Source organism: Malus sylvestris, chromosome 14, assembly GCF_916048215.2.
Source record: "Malus sylvestris chromosome 14, drMalSylv7.2, whole genome shotgun sequence".
In the NCBI taxonomy this organism is placed as follows: Eukaryota; Viridiplantae; Streptophyta; class Magnoliopsida; order Rosales; family Rosaceae; genus Malus; species Malus sylvestris.
Window position 1 is genome coordinate 20,509,798 of NC_062273.1, and position 20,237 is coordinate 20,530,034.

A 20,237-nucleotide genomic window follows, 5' to 3' on the forward strand; every position below is an offset into this window, starting at 1 on the left:
CATTAATAAAGAACAATGTTTTGTCAAACAAAACATTCATCCATCTCTTATAGTGACGGAATTAAGTTCCTTAAAATTGGAATGTAAAGACAATCTTAAGTTTTTCCAATTTCTTTGGTAGTTAATATGAGAAAGTAAGTACTAGCTGCTTTCGCAAAGATCTATATTTTATTCACGTTTCGAATGTGAAGTACTTTCTCTTCTCTCATTAATCTTCTACTTCTTATTAGCCACACTTTTACAACAATTGTAAAACATAGTTACTAATACGGAATCAAGCATTCAAGTAGAAGAACCAACTGTTTTGAACTATTCAAGAACAATTTACAACACCTTCGAAAGGTGTGTTCTTGACACTTGCAAGACATTTCTTGCAAATACACCTTCCAATGTCCATCCTTTCACAAAGAAAGTTTGTTCCCTTGGAGTTTATTTCACTTTCTTCATTTGACTTCTCCTTTGATTACAATAGTCATGGTCCCTAAACTCCCACTATCTCTCTTGAAACTAATTTCAATTGTGTTATACACATCCAACAATTTGGAGAGTGTGTGGTTATTGTTCACTATATAGTTTACAATAAACTTAGTGAATCATTTGGATAGGGACACAAAGGTGAAGTCCTTGCCTAGTTTCCGTTTCTAGAAGTGGTTTAACACTTCAACACTCAATGATTCAAAATCATCATAAGTCCATGTTGATGGACTATTTTTGTCAACCAACCATTATGTTCTAAACATAATAACAAACTTTCAAGAGTTGTTCAAGGAAACTCTCATTTCTTCATACAACAATTTGTAAGTGAAGAATCATGGCACATAAAGTGTCCATGCCCTTGTGCTTTCTTCTCAAGTTCTTTGTTCATTTAACAAAGAAACAAGCAATAGTGTTTGCATTAGCTAAGGGTTGTTCAAAGCAACTCTTATTTCTTCATACAACGATTTGTAAGTGAAGAACTATGACATTAAAAGTGTTGTCCTCTTTATGATAGACTTATCTAACATGTTCTTCCAATGATACATTACCAATAGGAAGATTGTGAGGATTAGACTACTTAGGTACATATACAATCCATTTAAGACAATCTTTGGGATTGTGGTACCAAGTCCGGAAACTAAAGCATTCGGCTTTTCTTAGTCAAGTTTTGGATAGCGTTTGCAAATATATTGGTAAACAAATACATAACGAATATAAATCGATTGATTTTAAGCCATTTGATTCGGGTCTTTAAATCAAATAGCACCACCCACTATTTTTGGCAAATTCCATATCCCTCATTGGAATTCGAGAGTTTAGGAAGAAACTCTTAGTAGGGTATGGGAGGCTCACTATTACCAAGCCCACCTCAGAATTATATCATGTTGGCTAGCGTTAATAATAATGAGAGAGTACGCTTACTCATTTGCATCTCTTGCAAGTACCCATCTTATTTTGGCCTCTAGAAAATGATGCCTCAGAATTATATCATGTTGGCGTCATTGTACTTAGTTAAGTCATTCCCACCATGCCTAGTTCGTGTAGGGGTTCAAGCATAGCCTCAGAATTGTATCATGTTGGCTAAACTCGTTGCCTACCTCACTTCATCATGTATGTATATAGAACTCCTCCTGAGTGTAAGCATGCACTTTGTACTCCCCCATTATAGGGTGAAACTGGTGTACGAGTCACAAACGATCGGAGCCTACCACGGTGGAAGGCCACGAAAGAATGTTCAAAGCACTCTCACGCTTATCAACTTAATAATGGTTTGGTTGAGGGTTTTTAGGTCTCATCACATATAAATATTCATTTTAATCTTTATTAAAACAATTTTGGTCCTATTACAACTATTGGTCCATTTGATTGAATTTAGTTGTATATAATACTCTCACTATGCTTATAAAACGGTTTTTAAAGCAAGAGTATATGATACTACTAACATAAACTTTGCATTCATTTGATGGACTATATAGTTGCCTTAGGGCCTTAGGATGACTATGAACCTTTGTTTAGATTCAACACGAGCCTAGTGTTGAATCTCGGTCTAGGAATGGTGATTGATTTTAGTTACGCGTTTAATCACATTAAGGCGTGTTGTCTTATTGGGCGTTGAACCCTCTACTTCATTTTCATGCATATCAAATAAAGCAAGAAGGAAGTACTTCAAAGTAAAGAAGAGCTTATGCTCTTTTACAACAATTGATCAAAACAAATTACTTTAAAGTAAAGAAGAGCTTATGCTCTTTTACAACATTTGATCAAATCAAATTACAACCAAAATCTAATCTACACATTCCCATGGTTCAAACAAATTTGAGACGGCCTTTCACATAGCTTAATTATAATAGGCTTAGGTTCATAATCACCCTTTCTTCAATTAATTAACGCTTTAACTAATTAAACTTGAATGCAACATTTTCATTTGGTTTTTGTATCCATAGAATTGATTTAAATGGAGCTAAATGAAATGAAAATCCAATTCTCATTTAAAGAGACAAAACCATTTTGTTCTCAACCTAATTTGGGCCAAAATGCAATAACCTCAACATTTGGGCTATGTTGCAAAACTTAAACTTTTGAGCTCACTTTGTAAAAACACAAAAGTTCACTACTTCATGTAATTACAACTAGAACCCAAAAATTTCAACAATTTCAAAAACTTCATTAAGGAACAAAACAATTTGTCCTTTAATGATTTTGGGCCTTTACGTAAATATGTAAACTTTTGGGTCAAAGTGCAAAAACACAAAAGTATCAAAACTTTATGTAATTGCATAAAAGCCCCAAAATTACCCCTATTTTAATAGGGTGGCCGGTTTTAGGAGAGAGGGAGGGAAAAAATTGAAGCCACAAAATTTGGAAAATTCTTCAACTAAGTCATAAAGCCTTGCAAGTGGTTTATGACATAAATTCATGCAAGTGATGTGTGTGTAAGAGAAGAACTTCTTACACACCCATCACCATTTCTAGCACCTTACACAATTTCAATCACATTAAAACATTTGATAAAGCACAAAACAAAGACTTTATGAAATAAATCAAAACTTTGAATCAAAACACCAAACTTTTTGTTCTTGGCTAAAATGTCAAGAACAATGAAGAACATTCATGAAAAACCCATAAGAGCTCCATGAACATTTTTCATCCAAAGAAATCCCAAAACCACTCAAACTTAAGGGAAATAACATATAACCATACTAGGGTACATAGGGGTTCCAAAAGTCACCTTAAAACACTTTTAACAAGTCAAACAAGAACCCAAAAATCCACCCTTTGGATTTGGCCGAATTTCCCCAAAGACATGGCACCAAATTTTAGCTCCAATATTCATGCTCATATGAACTACATCTACAACATTTGAGATGGCAAATTTTCCAACAAAATTTACATTCAAAGAAACAAGAATAAAGCTTGTAACATATTACAACATTTAAATCAAAACTATGAACTACAAAACCCAAAAGGATTCACCAACTACTAGACCTAGGATCTGATACCACTTGAAGGAAATATTGTGAAAAACATGTTCATTTGAGCAACATCTATAGCATGCAATTAACAATTAAAAGGCGAAATCATGCTTGCATGCACTCAAAAAACAAAACATTAACCATGAAATTCAAAGCCTAGTAGATTGGTGAACCAAGACTCAACTCAAAACAAAGTGAGTTGAGAAATTTATACCTTTGTTGATTCCTCTTTGCATAAGCAAAGGATAATCACCCAAGAGATAGGGCCTTCATTCCTTGCTTCTTAGATCCATGGATTTGGATGGAAGAATAGGTTTCTCCAAGTTCCCAAAATTGAGAACCTCTAAGTCTCTTCACCAAGGTTAGATTGGAGAAGAAATAAGTGACCTTGGAGTAGTAGGATTGCTAGCTAATCCCTCCAAGGGGGCCGGCCTCTTTAGAGAGAAATGAGATCTTTGTGTTCTCTCCAATTTCCTAAAAGAAACCATAAATGAATTTTGGCTATAAAGTCATATTTATACCTTAATTCATTGGAGTGGCAAACTTGTAAATAAGTCCAAAACCCACTCCTTTATTACCAACCAGGAGATCAAAAGTACGCCTAGTACTCCAAAATTATTTGGCAACCTGCCGCTATTATCACCCACTAGGTGATCAAAAGTACGTCCAATACTCCAAAATTATACATGAGCATCACTCATGTCAATCAGCTTCGAAAGCTTCATTTACAAAGCTCCAGCTTTAAAAGCTTCACTTGTAAAACTTCACCTACAAAGCTTCAGTGCAGGGTATACAAATACCGCCTCCGAACAACTGCCATTTCGGCCCATACATGGATTCAATTTAAAGTCTCCAGCCAACAGACTCTATTGACTGAAGACTTGGGGGACTACACTATGTACCATATATTGGTCTTCCACAACTAGGCCTCATGATAAATACTTGGGGGACTTAACCCATTATTTATGTATTGAGGAGTAAGCCCTTATTCTATAAAAGGGACTCTCTCACTTCATTAGAGAGCACCCATTATTCATGTATTGAGGAGCGAGCCCTTATTTTATTAAAGGGACTCCCTCACCTTCATTAGAAAGCATCGCCGCCAGTTGAGCAACCGCCTCGCCGCGAGCATCACTCCTAACCCATCACTTATGTATTGAGGAGCGAGCCTTTATTCTATAAAAGGGACTCTCTCACCATCATTAGAGAGCATCGCCGCCTGCTGAGCAACCGCCTCGCTGCGAGCATCAACGATAGCCCATCATTTTTGTATTGAGGAGCGAGCCCTTATTCTATAAAAGGGACTTTCTCACCTTCAACGCCACAAGCCGAGCCAACCAAGGCAACATAAGCCACAAGCAGAGCAGCCTCGCAACATGTGCTACTTCTAGTTGAGCATCATTTTAGATTAGGCATCGCCTCATATCGAGTATCAGTGCTAGATGACATCTAGTTACTTCGGCCCACACATGGACTGAATTTCAAGTCTCCAACCAAAAGACTCTCTTGACTGAAGACTTGGATGACTACTGTTTATACCATACTTAGGGCCTCCATATTTAGACCTCGTATAAATACTCGGGGGACTCAAGTGTAATTATGTAATAAATGAAGCGGCAAATATGTAATAAGTGAGGAGCTCTTAGTCTATAAAAGGGACTCCTCACCCTCACAATCCTCAAGCCTCACTCTCATATTACAAAGCTCTCATCCTCTCACAATCAGAGAAATACAATATCAGTGTGGACGTAGCCCGAACATTGGGGTGAACCACGATACATCTTTGTGTTCTTGGGCGTTTGCATGATTCACGATCTGATTTACGTTGTTCCAAGACCTTCCGGTTTTGTGCATCAACAAGCTTTATCAAAGGAGTTCAACCACAATTGTCAAAAGCTTCACACACGCTTGATCAAGACAGTGTGAGGCAAAACCAATTTATGGTGCCAATAAGAGCTTCATCAATGGAGGGCAACCACAATTCTCAAAAGCTTCACACACTCTTGATCAAGACAGTGTGAAGCAAAACCAATTTATGGTGCCAACAAAAGCTTCATCAATGGAGTTCAACCACAATTCTCAAAAGCTTCACACACTCTTGATCAAGACAGTGTGAAGCAAAACCAATTTATAGTGCCAACAAGAGCTTCATCAATGAAGGGCAACCACAATTCTCAAAAGCTTCACACACTCTTGATCAAGACAGTGTGAAGCAAAACCAATTTATGGTGCCAACAAAAGCTTCATAAAAGGAGTTCAACCACAATTCTCAAAAGCTTCACATACTCTTGATCAAGATAATGTGAAGCAAAACCAATTTATGGTGACAAAAAAAGCTTCATCAATGGAGGGCAACTACAATTCTCAAACCTTCGAAGCAAATTCAAGACTGTTCGAAGCAAATTCAATTTATATGGTTCATCCAAACCTTCGACTTCTACAAGGTGTGGCTTGCATCACAATCTCTTACTCAATAGTGTGGAAGCAAAATTTGTATATGTTGTCTCTCCCACATTTTCAAATTTCTAGTTTCCTAAAAAAAAACCAAAAAAAAAGGGAAATTCAACAAAGCTTCATCAATGGAGGACAACTACAAATTCTCAAAAGCTTCACACTATCTTAATCAAGATAGTGTGAAGCAAAATCAATTCGTGGTACCCAACAAAGCTTCACCAACAAAAGCTTCATTAATGGAGGACAACTACAAATTCTCAAAAGCTTCACACTATCTTGATCAAGATATTGTGAAGCAAAATCAATTCATGGTACCAATAAAAGCTTCAACTCCAAAGCTTCACCAACAAAAGTTTCACCCACAATAGCTTCACCCACAATAGCTTCACCCACAAAAGCTTCACCCATAAAAGCTTCACCAACAAAAGCTTCACCACCACAAAAGCTTCACCCATAAAAGCTTCACCAACAAAAGCTTCACCAACCACAAAAGCTTCACCCACAATAGCTTCAATACAAAAGCTTCACCCATAAAAGCTTCACCAACAAAAGCTTCACCCCCAAAAGCTTCCCCCACCATAAAAGCTTCACCCCCAAAAGCTTTACCAACAAAAGCTTCATCCACCACAAAAGCTTCACACTATCTTGATCAAGATAATGTGAAGCAAAATCAATTCATGGTACCCAACAAAGCTTCAACCTCAAAGCTTCACCTATAAAGCTTAAAATATATATATATTCGGAAATTCGAAAATTCGAAAAGAAAAAAAAATTTATCTAGGCCTCATCTTCTTTGGGCCTAACAACTTTCATAACAAATATATATGAAGGAGGAGTTTTGGGCTACCACTTAGAAAGGAAAATGGTGAAGTTTTGTTACTTTGGAAACTTGGCTACTAGCAAGACACCTCCTTCGTCAACTCCCTCAACCGAAGACTTGGGGGACTTCTACCATATCCTACTGCACCTTGATACTCGGAAGTCTCATGACCACTAAGTGACTTGGATTTTTTCAAGTCTCCAACCGAGAAGTTTTCCTCACTCAAGAAATTAAGGGAGCACTACCTCAACCTACATGCTTCTCTCACAAAGCTTCAACATACAAGCTTCAACAAAAGGAAAAATTCAAAGAACTTAGTGAAGAAGGCCTTGGTGTATTTAACACAATACGTTGAAATGAAGCAAAGCTTGTTTATTGATATCTCCGATAAGTTACAAATATGTACATATACATGAACCAAAGTAAACAAACAATAGGGAGCCTTTACAAAGGTTGCTCAGGAGAAGTCTCAGCAGTCGGCAGAGCCTCAGAAAGAGGAGGTACCAGAGGGTGATTATTCGGAGCCTCAGTATTAGGCAGAACCCCAGAAGGAGGAGGCACCAAAGGTTGATCATTTGAAGCTTCATTACGTGGTACAGCCCTAGAAGACGAAGGCAATAAATGTCTTTGGAACAAACCCACAAACCTCTAATGATCAGTAAAATCTGACCATTAGATTCCTGTAGCTGGTCGAGCTTCCTCTTCATGTTTGTAGCATAGTCATGTGCGAGCCTGTGCAACTGTTTATTCTCATGCTTGAGCCCTCTGATCTTTTGTTTGAGCCTTATCACTTCAGCCGCCAATGATTCAACTTGGCGGGTTCGAGCAAATAGGCGTTGGGCCATATTAGACACAGAATCTGCACACTGAACACTGAGAGCTAGAGAATCCTTAACAGCCAACTCATCAGACCGTTTGGAAAGTAGTATGTTATGTTTGGGAGTCATAAGGTTTCTGGTCACCACCGCAACAGTCATATCATTCTTTATCACATAGTCCTCAACGGTAAGAGGACTAGTAGGGGATAAAAAGGATGGGCGCCATATGTTGGCTTGAGAAGGCATGGCTGCCTCTTCACCAAAGTTCAAGTCAAAACGACGATCAGATGGGCCAGACAATCTCATAAATGATGAAGGAGAAATGAGGTGCAATAAATCTCTGAAGTAAGGGGAAAATTCCTACAAGAAATAACTCTCTAAATGTACTTCTTGCACACAATTGGTGCCATTATAAAAGAAAGGGCAACAGGGCCGTTGGTTCAAAAATCGAAGAGGCACCACTCTCCGGATTCCGAAGAGGCGCTACTTTCCACACGCAACATTAGCTCCTCGGGTACCACAGATAACTTTGCCAAAAATCTCTGACAAAGTTTAGACACATAAATTTTGAAGGTCCAGCTACCCTATTATTACCCACAAGGGTAAAGGAACAGCACCAATGCTTGATAACTAGAAAGTCTCAATGTGTGTCAACCTCCGTGCTCCGTGGCAAGGCAGACTGCCAAAAATGCCCAACCTTTACTCACATTCGAGAAAACACTCCCAACAAGATTGCTTGCTCAAAAATCGAAGAGGCACCGCTTTCAGAATCTTGAGAGCCAGACTCTCAACAGGATTACGTGCTCAAAAATTGAAGAGGCACCGCCCTCTGAATCTCGAGAGCCAAACTTCCAACAGGATTACTTTCTCAAAAATCGAAGAGACACTGCTCTCCGAATCTCAAGGGTCAGACTCCCTACATGATTGCTTTCTCAAAAATCGAAGAGGCACCATTCTCTAAATCTCGAAAGCCAGATCCCCGACAGGATTGCTTGTTCAAAAACCGAAGAGACACCCTAATCGAACTTCGAGAGCCAGATTTCCTTGGATAAAGCTTGTCTGCAATCTTTACACGCAACATCAGCTTTCCAGATACCACAGACCATTTTTTCAAAGTGCTCTAGCAAAGTTAAAACACGTGAAGCTTGCAGCTCCCGCTACATTGCTATGACTAAGAAGGGTAAATGAATAGCACTACTACTTGTTGTTAGGGAGACTCTTATATATGTCGACCTCCATCCTCCACAGCCAGGCAGACCTGCAAATAAATAAAAAATGTTTAACTTTCTTCACATCTGAGAGGGCACTCTCAGTAGAGTCTCTCAAAATACTCAGTTTATTTTCCCCCCGATAATACCTCTGCAAACAAGCCACACCAGAGCAAGAGTATCTCATATCATCAGGGTTAAAAGCAAGAGTATCCCATATCATGCTTTTTCCTTGTCTTTTCCTTTGGCTTTGTTCTTACCTGTAAGACAAAGAGAAAGAGAGCAATCAGTCAGTACTTGGAATCAAGCTTCCAGTCAGGAACTGACTGCCTAGAACCCCTTGCCTGATTACTTATCTGGCATTGCTCTCGAGTACTCATCTTCAACATCTTATGCTTCCAGAGAAGATACCATATCTGCTTGAGGAACAGATAGGGCAAGTGAGAAAGATACAAGGAAACATGTGGAGACAAGCGTAACAGAACACGTGCCGATACATCCACTTCTTTGTCAACAGCAAAAGTATCCCATATCATCAAGGTCAAACGTACTCTAGATTTGATGGACTTGTTTTGACCCTTAAATTCTTGAGTCGGCCTTATACTCTGGAGGAAACCAGAAAACCCTTCAGCCCAGTTCAAGAATAAACATGTGGAAAGTTACTTCTTCAAAAGCAAAAGTATCTCATATCATCTCTTCTCCATTTACTTCTCCTTATCCTTGTTGCTGTTTACGACACAAGGAGAAGGAGAACAATCAACCGGAAGCCGAAGTCGAACCTCTGATCCAGGTTGCTTGCTTGGAAGTCTGATTGCTTACCTTGTCTGTTATCTACTTCGGCAAATCTCCTAGCTGAGCGACTTGGGGGACTCCTACTATAGGGTTTGTATCGCACTTGACCAAGCCTGAAACTATAAGTAAGCTTCAAGTGAAATTGATACATTACCTTATGCATCTTCATCGGTTAAAGATACCACCCCTGGATGGAGGAAAAGTACTTCCAGAGAAGATGCCGCATTTAGATATGAGACAGATAAGACAAGGGAAAATGATACCACACTTCGGTACTTAGAAGTTTCATGATTACTTAATGGCTTGGATCTTGCAAGTCCCCAACCGAGGAGCTTCCCTCACTCGGGAACTTAGGGGAGCATTGTTTGTACCATACTCAACCAATCCCGAAACTACTAAACACTGGTCAATGTTATATCGTCAAGGACCCAGAAGAGTTTCCTCCAACCAGGAGGCCAATCACAGTGCAACATGTGTCGACATCATAAGTCAATCACAACGCGACACGTGTCAACATCAGAAGCCAATCACAACATGACACGTGTCAATGTCAAAACAAAGCTAGAAACTCTTCTATAAAAGGAGATCATTGTCCCACAATATTTCCTAATGTCATTTGTAATAAATCATTCACTAGTACTCACTAAAGGAGAGCTTGAACCTATGTACTTGTGTAAACCCTTCACAATTAATGAGAACTCCTCTACTCCGTGGACGTAGCCAATCTGGGTGAACCACGTACATCTTGTGTTTGCTTCCCTGTCCATATCCATTTACATACTTATCCACACTAGTGACCGAAGCAATCTAGCGAAGGTCACAAACTTAACACTTTATGTTGTACCAAAGTCCTCACTGATTTTGTGTATCAACAAAAGGGATACTTGAAGAAGTACGTGGTTATAGTGCCATGCATACTAGATTGCTCTAGGTCCTGGTTAGCAATACTCAGAATATTGGGCAAGACGATCGATCTAGACAGTCTATTCCAAAGAACAATCTAATACCAGTCAAATTATTGACAAATTTAAAATATGAGTTATATTGAGTGGTTCAACTTCTAATGACACCAATACATTTTGTAATTAATCATCACACATATCGTAAGATGCAGATGAAAGACAATATCAATACGGTTAATAGTGATTCAATAACTTGTCTGTCTATATAATGACAAAAGCTTAATAAATTACCCCAACAACTCTAATTAACCATAATATTTTGATTTGTGAAGCGGCTGCACGAGCTGGGAGCTAGAAAGTTCGTTGTGGCAGGGGTTGGACCCCTAGGATGCATACCATTTATTCGTGCCATCAATTTGAGTGGACAGTGTTTTGCTGAGGTGAATGAAATAATCCAAGGTTACAATATGAAACTTAATGGGGTTTTGGATCAACTTAATCAAGAGCTGGGTCCTGAAGCGATCTTTCTCTATGCAAACTCCTTTGATATCTTCATGATGAAAACTATAGTAAACTATCAACAATATGTTAAGTTGGTAACTAGGGTTTAACAAGAACTACCCTTTATCTATTTTTACTATATGATTAAGTGCATTCGGTTTAGTTTTTATCTTTTGGTTTTTGAATTTGGTAATTCTAGGGTTTGCGAATGTAAATGAACCATGCTGTGGAGGGTACTTTCCGCTGTTTGTTTGCTTCAAGAGCCGTGATGCAAACAGAAGCTCTGCATTGTGTGACGATCGATCGAAGTACGTGTTTTGGGATGCATATCACCCCACAGAAGCTGCTAATATGATAATAGCAGAGGGGTTACTTGATGGAGATTAAAGTATAAGCTCTCCCATTAACGTCCGCGGGCTCTACAATTATAACTCTTAGTGTGAGACATAGTGAAACTGGCCTACTGCAAAATAGTGATAAAAGATTGTGATGTAGGTAGTGAATTGAAGTATAACATATTTATGTATGACCCTATTGTTCAATCATTGAATGATTATGTAGGAATTGGTACGTGTGGGACTTAAAATAACAATGCATAACTAATGTGGTGGTCACACCGCTGAAATTAATTCATGTGTTAGAATATAAGTAAACAATAATATTGAAATTTTGAAAAACTTATCCTTTAGATAAAACTAATATAAAGAATAGAAGAAGACTAGTTAAGTACCAAATACCAGAACTTTAAGGTCGAAGAAAAGCAGAAGATGGAGGAAGAAGAAGCATCATTTCAAAATTGAAAGACAAAGGTCAACTGTAGCTAGTAACAGGTTTTCTGTCACATAAATGAAGTCCAAAGAAGAAAACTCCCTCCCCCTGCCACTAATTTTGAGGAAAAAATAATAATTAGCTTCTCTGTAACACCTATCCTCTAATATTATATTCATCCTTCTTGATCAATGAGAGTATCCAAGCTAGATATCTGTAAGAAATATGACAGGCCACATATGGCCATATATGCATGGTCCTTCCATTACAATTTCTTTCTGTTTCCCAACTACTATCCATCAAACCGTACATAAATGAAAACGAAATAGTCAAACTGCATGCAGACCCTTTGGCTTTGACCTGTAGTAATGGAGCTCAATGAGATTCCAAACCACAGTTCAAGTTTGGGTGGAAATGCACTTATGTACACTGCAACACAGAAATCAGTGTTTAAATATATATATATATATATATGTATGTATGTATGTATAGGTCATATAGGTCATATATTTTTTCATACACTGCAACACAGAAATCAGTGTTTAAATATATATATGGATATGGGATAGGATCAAGGGACAAAGATTTTGACAAACATTTTTACACTCCTTTACAACCTTTAGATCTTGTAACATTCAACGGTCTTGATTAAGAGTTATGTAGAGGATTTTAAACATTAAATGAGGTATAAATTTATAATTAAGAAATTAATAAAAGTTAAAACTAAGAAAAGAATAAAAACTGAGGGAATAATCCTGCAAACGTAAGGAAGAAGCAAAAATGGCCGTCTTGGACGAAAATGCAGAAGCACGACCATCGAATTGCTTCATCCAACCCCAACACCTCAAATTCCTATCACTCACGCTGTCAAACTTAGTATCGTTCCTTCAATTGATCGATACAAAATTCTGATATAAAAGCAGATCAAGTATCAATCTGCTTCAAGTATTCGTTCCTCGCTTTTTCAATAAATTGACAAAACTAAACCCTAAATCAACAACTCTAACTGCCTCCCTCAATTTTTTTTTATACAATTAAATCTGAGTGTGGATTTGAAATAGAATCAAAGAGGTTTATGAGGTTTTTACCCAAAGATGAGAACGAATACTCAAAAGACTTGAAGGTATTTTGCACAAATCAATGGAGGCCTTTGTGCGCAAGGTTGTCTTCCTCTTTTCAAATTTTAATTAATTTTCTAGTTTTTTTTCTTTATCAGTTTGTATTCTTTTTCAATGTTAATTATAATCCACGTAAGCATCCAAGTCATTGAATGATTCATTGAAGACCTTAGATGTTATGTAATCTAACGGCTTAAAAGGAATGTAAAAATGTTTGTCAAAATCTTTGTCCCTTGATCCTATCCCTATGTATGTATGTATGTATGTATGTATGTATAGGTCATACATTTTATCATACACTGCAACACAGAAATCAGTGTTTAAATATATATATATATATATATATATGTCATACACTGCAACGCAGAAATCAGTGTTTATATATATATATATATATATATATGTATGTATGTATAGGTCATATATTTTATCATACACTGCAACACAGAAATCAGTGTTTATGCATTAAGAAAAAAACGTTGACTTTTTATCACCATTGAAGGAAAAATTGGGTATGATGAGATGCCAGTTTCGGGTGCAGTTTATGCAGTTCTGCATGGCATTTACTCCAGCAGGGTTTGGGTTTGGATAATAGTGCAGCCAATAGACATCTCTTCGTTAACAGTACTTTGGTGCTGTACCTAAGGATTATTAAACCGTCGACAATTTGATTATTATTATATTTTTTTTTTTGTAAAGGAATGATTTTAGATATAATTTTAAAAAATTAACAGTTTTGATTATATATAATGTGTCGTTAAAAATTCATTAATAACATGATGGACAAGGAGGTGCACCCAAGGATGGAGGCACTAAGAGACCAACTGGGTGCCGAGATCACCCTATGGAAGACGGGAAAATGGTTTGGAAGATCCTCCAAGAACCCTATGATACGAGATCTGAGACCAGTGGCGAAGTTAGAAATTTTCGACAGTAAAGGCCAAATTTAAAAGTGTAAAAGGTTCATAAAAAATATAGACAACCAAATTTTTATACATAATATACAATATTAATATCGTTCATAACTACCTGGAATACTCGCAGGAGGATTTGGAGTAACCGAAATATTCGAAGAAGGACTATCCGTTGTACCCGGAATATTTGAAGGAGGATTTAAACACTGTTTCTTATAGTATTGTTACATATATTACGTAATTGTACAGTAGAAACAAAATAGATAAAAAGCATATTACGCTAATTCTATATCAATTAAACAACTAATGCAAAACACCACTTACAAATTGTAGGTATTATAGTAGTCAAACAATGTGCGTAGTTATTATTTTTATATAAGTATGATAAATGTTTTATATAAAAAATAGATAAATATACCTAGTCCACATTGAAACATTAAACGATCAATTACAACTTTTTATTCTTAATCTTAATATAAACAGCAATTTGATTCAAACCTTTTTTTACCCTTTATTAGCAACATCACTAATCCCTTACAATTGAGAAAAGTCACTTCTTAAACTCATTAAATGAATATAAATATCAAGTTAATCATAAAATGTATGGGTGGCCTTCGGTTGGGTGGGGTGGGAATATTAGGGAACCGGGATTGGGGACTACGAAGTTAATTTGGGTGGGGTGGAATTGTTTGAAAGTCAAACCCTTTTTGTTTTAATAAAAAATGGTGAGGCTCTCAACCTCCCACGTGACCTAGGATGGTGTTCTCAAACAATACATCAATACTCACCATTTTACTTAATGCTCCACGTGACGCTGTGACCTAGGATGCCGTTTAAAAAGTAAATAGTCTTCTTCTTCTCTTCTGGTTTGGCGAAAAGCCAGAATATTTGTTCAGCCGCTGCTCTTCCCCTCCACCACTGCCCAGACTTGGGTGGTCCTTGGAAGTCCTCACAGCCAATTATCTGAGCTTCCGAGTAGTCTCGAGACCACTCGGGTCCCTTAATAGATCTGCCCCCGATGCTCCTGACCATATTTTCCGACGAGAGGAGGGGCGGGCCTAGAAATTCAGTCCTGTTTTCCGGCTAGGGAAATGGCTTCCGCCACTCCTTGCTCTCACGTGGCTTCGCCACTGTCTGAGACTGTCCACTAAAGATTCGTTAAGATATCTACTCAGCAGATCTCGAGAAGGGTGATGCTCGACACGCCTCAACACCGTTGCTTGGAAGAGGTCAAGATCTGGGCAGTATGACTCGAGCATATTTTGACAGCGCCACCAATTGCTCAACATATTGCCTCAAACTCTAGAGAATTTTGTGCACACCGATAGAATTGTTCCTTTTATGATATTGCAATCATAAAAAAGTACGGTTTAAATGGTCTATTCATCAGACGTGCAGTTCTTTTATTGGGCCTAAAACCAATCATTTATATTTGGTAAAAATGGTGGGCTCAAGTTGAAGTGCTGTTGCGCTAAAAAAACACAGAAGTTAACAATTTCATCCCCAATGGGGTTTTTATGCTCTATGAGGCTACCGCATTTTTAGCCTTAACGAGAAATTTCATCCCCAATGAGCCGAAAAATGGGACTAGATCCACCATTGGAGCTAGCAACATCCTTTATTGGGTAGCATAAAATCGAGCTATATCTAGCCCAAAAAAAACAATGGGTCCCACAAAAAAGTAGCAACCTATGTAAGCAAAATTTTATCACTCTCCATCCACTTGCGAATACCCTTATACTCTCCTTTTATTATTTTTTAAATTCTTTTTTCTTATTTATTTTCCTTGCAATTTGGCTAATTAATGATTGTTTTAAATTCCATAAGAATTAAAATTTCAAATTGATTTAACATTCATGGGCATTGATGGGTGAAATTTTCAAATATTTTTTTTCAAAATTGTGTGATACTAATTTACCAATTGGTGCTAGGTAAATTGTTGTGTTATACATGAAAATCAAGTTATTTCAAGGGGCGAAGTTGGGGTTTGTTTCTTTCAACGAATGAGATTGAGATAAGAGAATCTAATCCAACAAACGATTCATAAGTGATGAAATATAACTTTGTTACAATTTGAACTTTTTAGCTTGAAGGGTTCACAAAAAAAATTTAAGATATCACGTCCAAAAATCAACTTAAGAAAAGCTAACATAAAAGAAAAATCATTGCTTAATCAAATTACAACATAAATAAATATATATAGCCCCATATAGAGTCCGAAAGATATAACCTCTCATTGGAAGAAATTCTTGTATAAAACCCTAAAAATTCCTCGGAGCTTTAAAATAAGCTATATCCACTATTATTCCGATCTCATATAGAGCCTCCCACTGGGGATGCTTATGTGAGGCTCATATGCAGGGGTTCTATGTTTCGTGATTGTGTTGGGCATGCATTAGCTCTCCATGTTTTTTTTTTACAGGAGTGCTAACGTGTCCCCTATTGACGGTCGAATCTCCCTATGAATGGAGAAAGGGATGCCAACGCGCCCCTTACACGCCTCTACTTGTGCCGCGATATAGCCGAAGCTAAGACCTTGGACGGGGCCCTGCCATCCCCCACAATCAACTATTTTCGAACTTCATGAACTTGCCAGGGCCCAAGCCAGCCAGCAGACCCAATCTTATCTGCCAATGTCCAGGATTTTAGGCTCAAAAGCGTGGCGTGTGCCATGACCTCAAATCCACCCACCAAAGCTATTATTATCAACTCTCCGGTCCTCTAGAACCTCATAAATCTGGGACCAGCCAAACAGTTCTCAACCTACTTGTCCGCACTGAATCTACAAATAACACCCTCAATGTGATAGCATATGCAACCTTGAGATATTAACGCATAGGTCACTTGGTCAAGAAAATGTGTTTACTCTTTTTCATCCGAATTTAAAATTCATTTTCGTAAATTAAGTGTAGTTTAGATTATTGGTTATATTAAAAAAAGATCATGCGACACTGCTTTTACTAATAATTTGACAAAAGAGAGGGGCCAATAAATAGGAACGGATAAAAACACATAATTTTTTTTTTCCAAAAAAATGGTATGTGTGGCCATAATTTTTTGTCACGAAAAGAGAGGAAAACTCGACCAGAAATCTATTCAGGTAAATTGTATGAACTAAAAACCAGTCCCATTAAAACTCTGTGTCATGCATTTTCCATTGCCCTTCTGAGTTTCAGTTTCCATTTCTTTTCTTTGCACCAACAAAACTAAAGTGATTAATTTCATGGTGGTTCTAAGCTTTCAAACTGTCCAATTTACAACACCTAAACACTTATCGTTATGTAAACCGAGTGTTTCTGGTTGCTCCGTACGATGTGGTATTGCAGAACCATCGGGAGAGCCGGCTCCAATGGGGCAAAAAACCAAGTACAACGATGGGTTTTTCGAGAGGGGATTCATGACACTGTTTGCTCGGAAAATGATGAAGTTTGCAGCTCCCGCGAAACCGAGAACTGAGACGAAGGAGAAGGCGTGGTGGGAATATGACTACGAGAGCTTTGTGGATGTGTCCAAGAGAGTGATGCAGGGGAGGTCTCGGAGTCAGCAGCAGAAGGTGGTTCGAGAAGTGCTTTTGTCTATGCTACCTCCAGGTGCGCCAGAGCAGGTGAATTAATGCAACATTTTCATTCCTCTAATGTCGGTTTATATCTCATTAATTTGAATGTTTTAGTGATTAATTTACTGTGGGATGATCATATCCATTAATTAACTTGATAAATACCTTCAAAATTTTGATAGTTGGGTATAAATTTTTAGTGTGACGGCATTGTTAATTATATGGTGTTACAAATTTACTCATATTATAACACGTGTATCTATTTATTAACATCATACTTCAGGTTCATAACATGACAACCATGTCGTCTGGACATACTATATTAACACCACATGCCAGTCTCCATGTGAAAGGGATCGGGTTTGGTTTGTTTAGTTCAATTTGTTGTCCACATTATTGAACAAGCATATATGATTAACCACATTAGGCAGTGTTGCTCAAAGTTCATGTGTGAGTGCAATTTAATCTAATCCCAAGTGTTATAAGATCGTTATCAGTAGGTAATTAACTATTAACCTATTGTTCTTGCAGTTTAAGAAACTATTTCCACCAACAAAGTGGGCAGCTGAGTTCAATGCAGCATTGACAGTGCCTTTCTTCCACTGGTTGGTTGGGCCTTCTGAGGTGATTATACTGTTTTACCCACACTCTATATATAGCATGAGTGTACATATACTAATTTATGGGCAACTACCAGGTTGTAGAAGTTGAGATAGATGGGGTGAAGCAAAGAAGTGGAGTTCATATAAAGAAATGCAGGTGGTATTCTTTCATATTTCATTATGTACGAATTGAAATTTGAATATAAATTTGTTTTTAATTAAAATGTACATCAGTTTGAGACACGGGCATAGCCAAGTTGGCTAGAGCAATGTTCTCTTTATTTTTGAACCCAAGTTTGAATCTACATCTTTGTAGTTTAGGTTAGATTAGAATCTCGATGGAGAATTACACATAGCAGTTTTTCATTTTGGAGAACTGCAATGTACGTGTACAGATTAAAACTAATGTGGTGAAGCAAAAACTGGTTTTCTGACTTTAACAGTTTTGCTTATCTAGGTACCTGGAGAACAGCGGGTGTGTTGGAATGTGTGTGAATATGTGCAAGTTTCCTACACAAGATTTCTTCACCAATGAATTCGGACTTCCCTTAACCATGATTCCAAGTACGTCTAATTCTTCCGATTGCAATTATGCCCGAAATTTGGGATATAAGGCTGAAATCTCTATACGAATTTGATCGAATATGTTCCAAGTGAAAAAGTAGCTTTCTGAATTGGATTTCCTTCTGCAGATTTCGAAGATATGAGCTGTGAAATGGTGTATGGCCAAGTTCCACCACCATTTGAAGAGGATCCAGTCTCTAAACAACCATGTTTTACTGATATATGTAAGTTTGTACAGCTTATATATTATGTGATCAATGGAGATATATATTCCTGATTTCTAGCAATGCGTTTATCTGCAGGTTCCATTGCAAATCCCAGCTCCAGTGTTTGTCCAAAACTACAAAATTGAAAGATGTATGCTACTACTTTATTCATTACCATACCCAAGTAGTTCGAGAAACATGCTTTGGTTCAAGTACTATGTCACGGCCATGCTACAGTTCAACGGCAGCACATATCCTTTACGCACGTTGAACCTGGAGATTTGTGGAAGTTACAGTATGTTTATTAGGATGAAAATTCTATCTCATTACAGAAGGGAATTTGTTTGTTAATTTGAGAGGATGATATATCACTCGTTATAAGACTCTAGGCATTGGCGAATCTAATGAAGGGCCAGGGGCACGTGCCCCCCTCTACCTTCTTCCGATCGTCTTATAAACTATACATGCATATTGTTTTATTAACTATAATAATATTGACTAAAGACACAAATAAAAGAGCACTAAATGACAGGAATATACGCTAAACACACAATGGTATGGGTACTCGACAAAATGGCTCATCGAAGAAACTGGAGGAAAAAAAAAATAGATTTGCCGTGCTATTGTTGAGATTAATGAGGATAGAGTCTTGCATCTGCTGCTACTTAGTTGTGCCTCTAGTGAACTAATATTCTAGGTCATATCTCATTTTGAAGAATCCTGTGAACCAACAATATATCTGTTAGGAATGTCGATACTACAAGATAAAGAATGCACAAAATAAAGTAGAAAATGGACACCAAGAATTTATGTGGTTTGGCAATTTATGCCTACGTCCACGAAACAAAGATCAATCTTCACTATATGAAAAAGATGAGTACAACAAAAGTAGTTTTACCAAGCCAAAGACAAGGCCTGATGGATACAAGAAAGTATAACACACTTTCTAACACACTTTCTATCACTCTAAACTTCACTCACAATGCGTAGTGGAACACTCTCACTCTCACTCTTGGAGTGGAACTCTAGCTTTGGACTTGATCCTTTTCTACTCACTTCTTTCTTGATTGGTTACATCACTACAACATCACACTCATATATTATAGGTGAGGACTTGGCACTCTACTAGTTTCTAGTTCCTTCTACAAACTAGAACTAGTTTCTAGTTTCTAGTATATTCGACAAACCTCTAGCTTAATTCTAGACTAGCCATAAAATTGTAGCTTCTAGATCTTTCCATTTGCAACCAAGGAAGCTAGTACTTTCTAGCTTTTTCCACCAATGTAATAACTTGCTAGAATTGTCTAGCATGCTCCCGCCACCTCACTTGCTTACTAGAATAATCTAGAACATTCATCATGGGCTGGACCATATACCAACAATCTCCCCCTCCAGTCCATGAGGGAGGAATTCCGATCATGACTCCAAGTTACTTGGAGTCCATCCCAGCAGCCTTAATGCAGAATTCTAACTTTGATTTTGTGACTACCTTTGTTAACATGTCTGAAGAATTATTATCGGTATGAATCTTCTTCAGCTGTAGCAACTTGTTCTCAATAACATCT

General features: G+C 37.6%; 1 protein-coding gene and 1 pseudogene across 2 annotated transcripts; both read left to right on the forward strand.

Annotated features, from left to right (window-relative positions):
* Positions 1–10,766: 10,766 nt before the first annotated feature.
* Positions 10,767–11,382, forward strand: LOC126599096 (GDSL esterase/lipase At5g41890-like; annotated as a pseudogene).
* A 5,429-nt stretch (positions 11,383–16,811) lies between these two features.
* LOC126600755 (beta-carotene isomerase D27, chloroplastic) lies at positions 16,812–19,113 on the forward strand. 2 transcript variants are annotated; one of them, XM_050267402.1, is made up of 6 exons: positions 16,812–17,348; positions 17,832–17,924; positions 17,998–18,059; positions 18,360–18,466; positions 18,595–18,690; positions 18,751–19,113. In XM_050267402.1, the coding sequence occupies exons 1-6, from the start codon at positions 16,968–16,970 to the stop codon at positions 18,816–18,818; spliced, it is 807 nt and encodes a 268-aa protein (XP_050123359.1). In that variant the 5' UTR covers positions 16,812–16,967; the 3' UTR covers positions 18,819–19,113. The 2 variants fall into 2 exon arrangements, with proteins under 2 accessions (XP_050123359.1, XP_050123360.1); XM_050267403.1 differs by having other exon boundaries at positions 16,831–17,348; positions 18,769–19,113.
* Positions 19,114–20,237: the final 1,124 nt, after the last annotated feature.

What these genes read in the sequence shown, in the direction of transcription:
- LOC126600755 (XM_050267402.1), top strand. Translation starts at nt 16,968, where the DNA reads ATGGTGGTTCTAAGCTTTCAAACTGTCCAATTTACAACACCTAAACAC. An exon ending in CTCCAGGTGCGCCAGAGCAG is followed by an intron (nt 17,349 to 17,831) that starts GTGAATTAATGC and finishes TTGTTCTTGCAG; the next exon opens with TTTAAGAAACTATTTCCACC. An exon ending in TCCCTTAACCATGATTCCAA is followed by an intron (nt 18,467 to 18,594) that starts GTACGTCTAATT and finishes TTCCTTCTGCAG; the next exon opens with ATTTCGAAGATATGAGCTGT.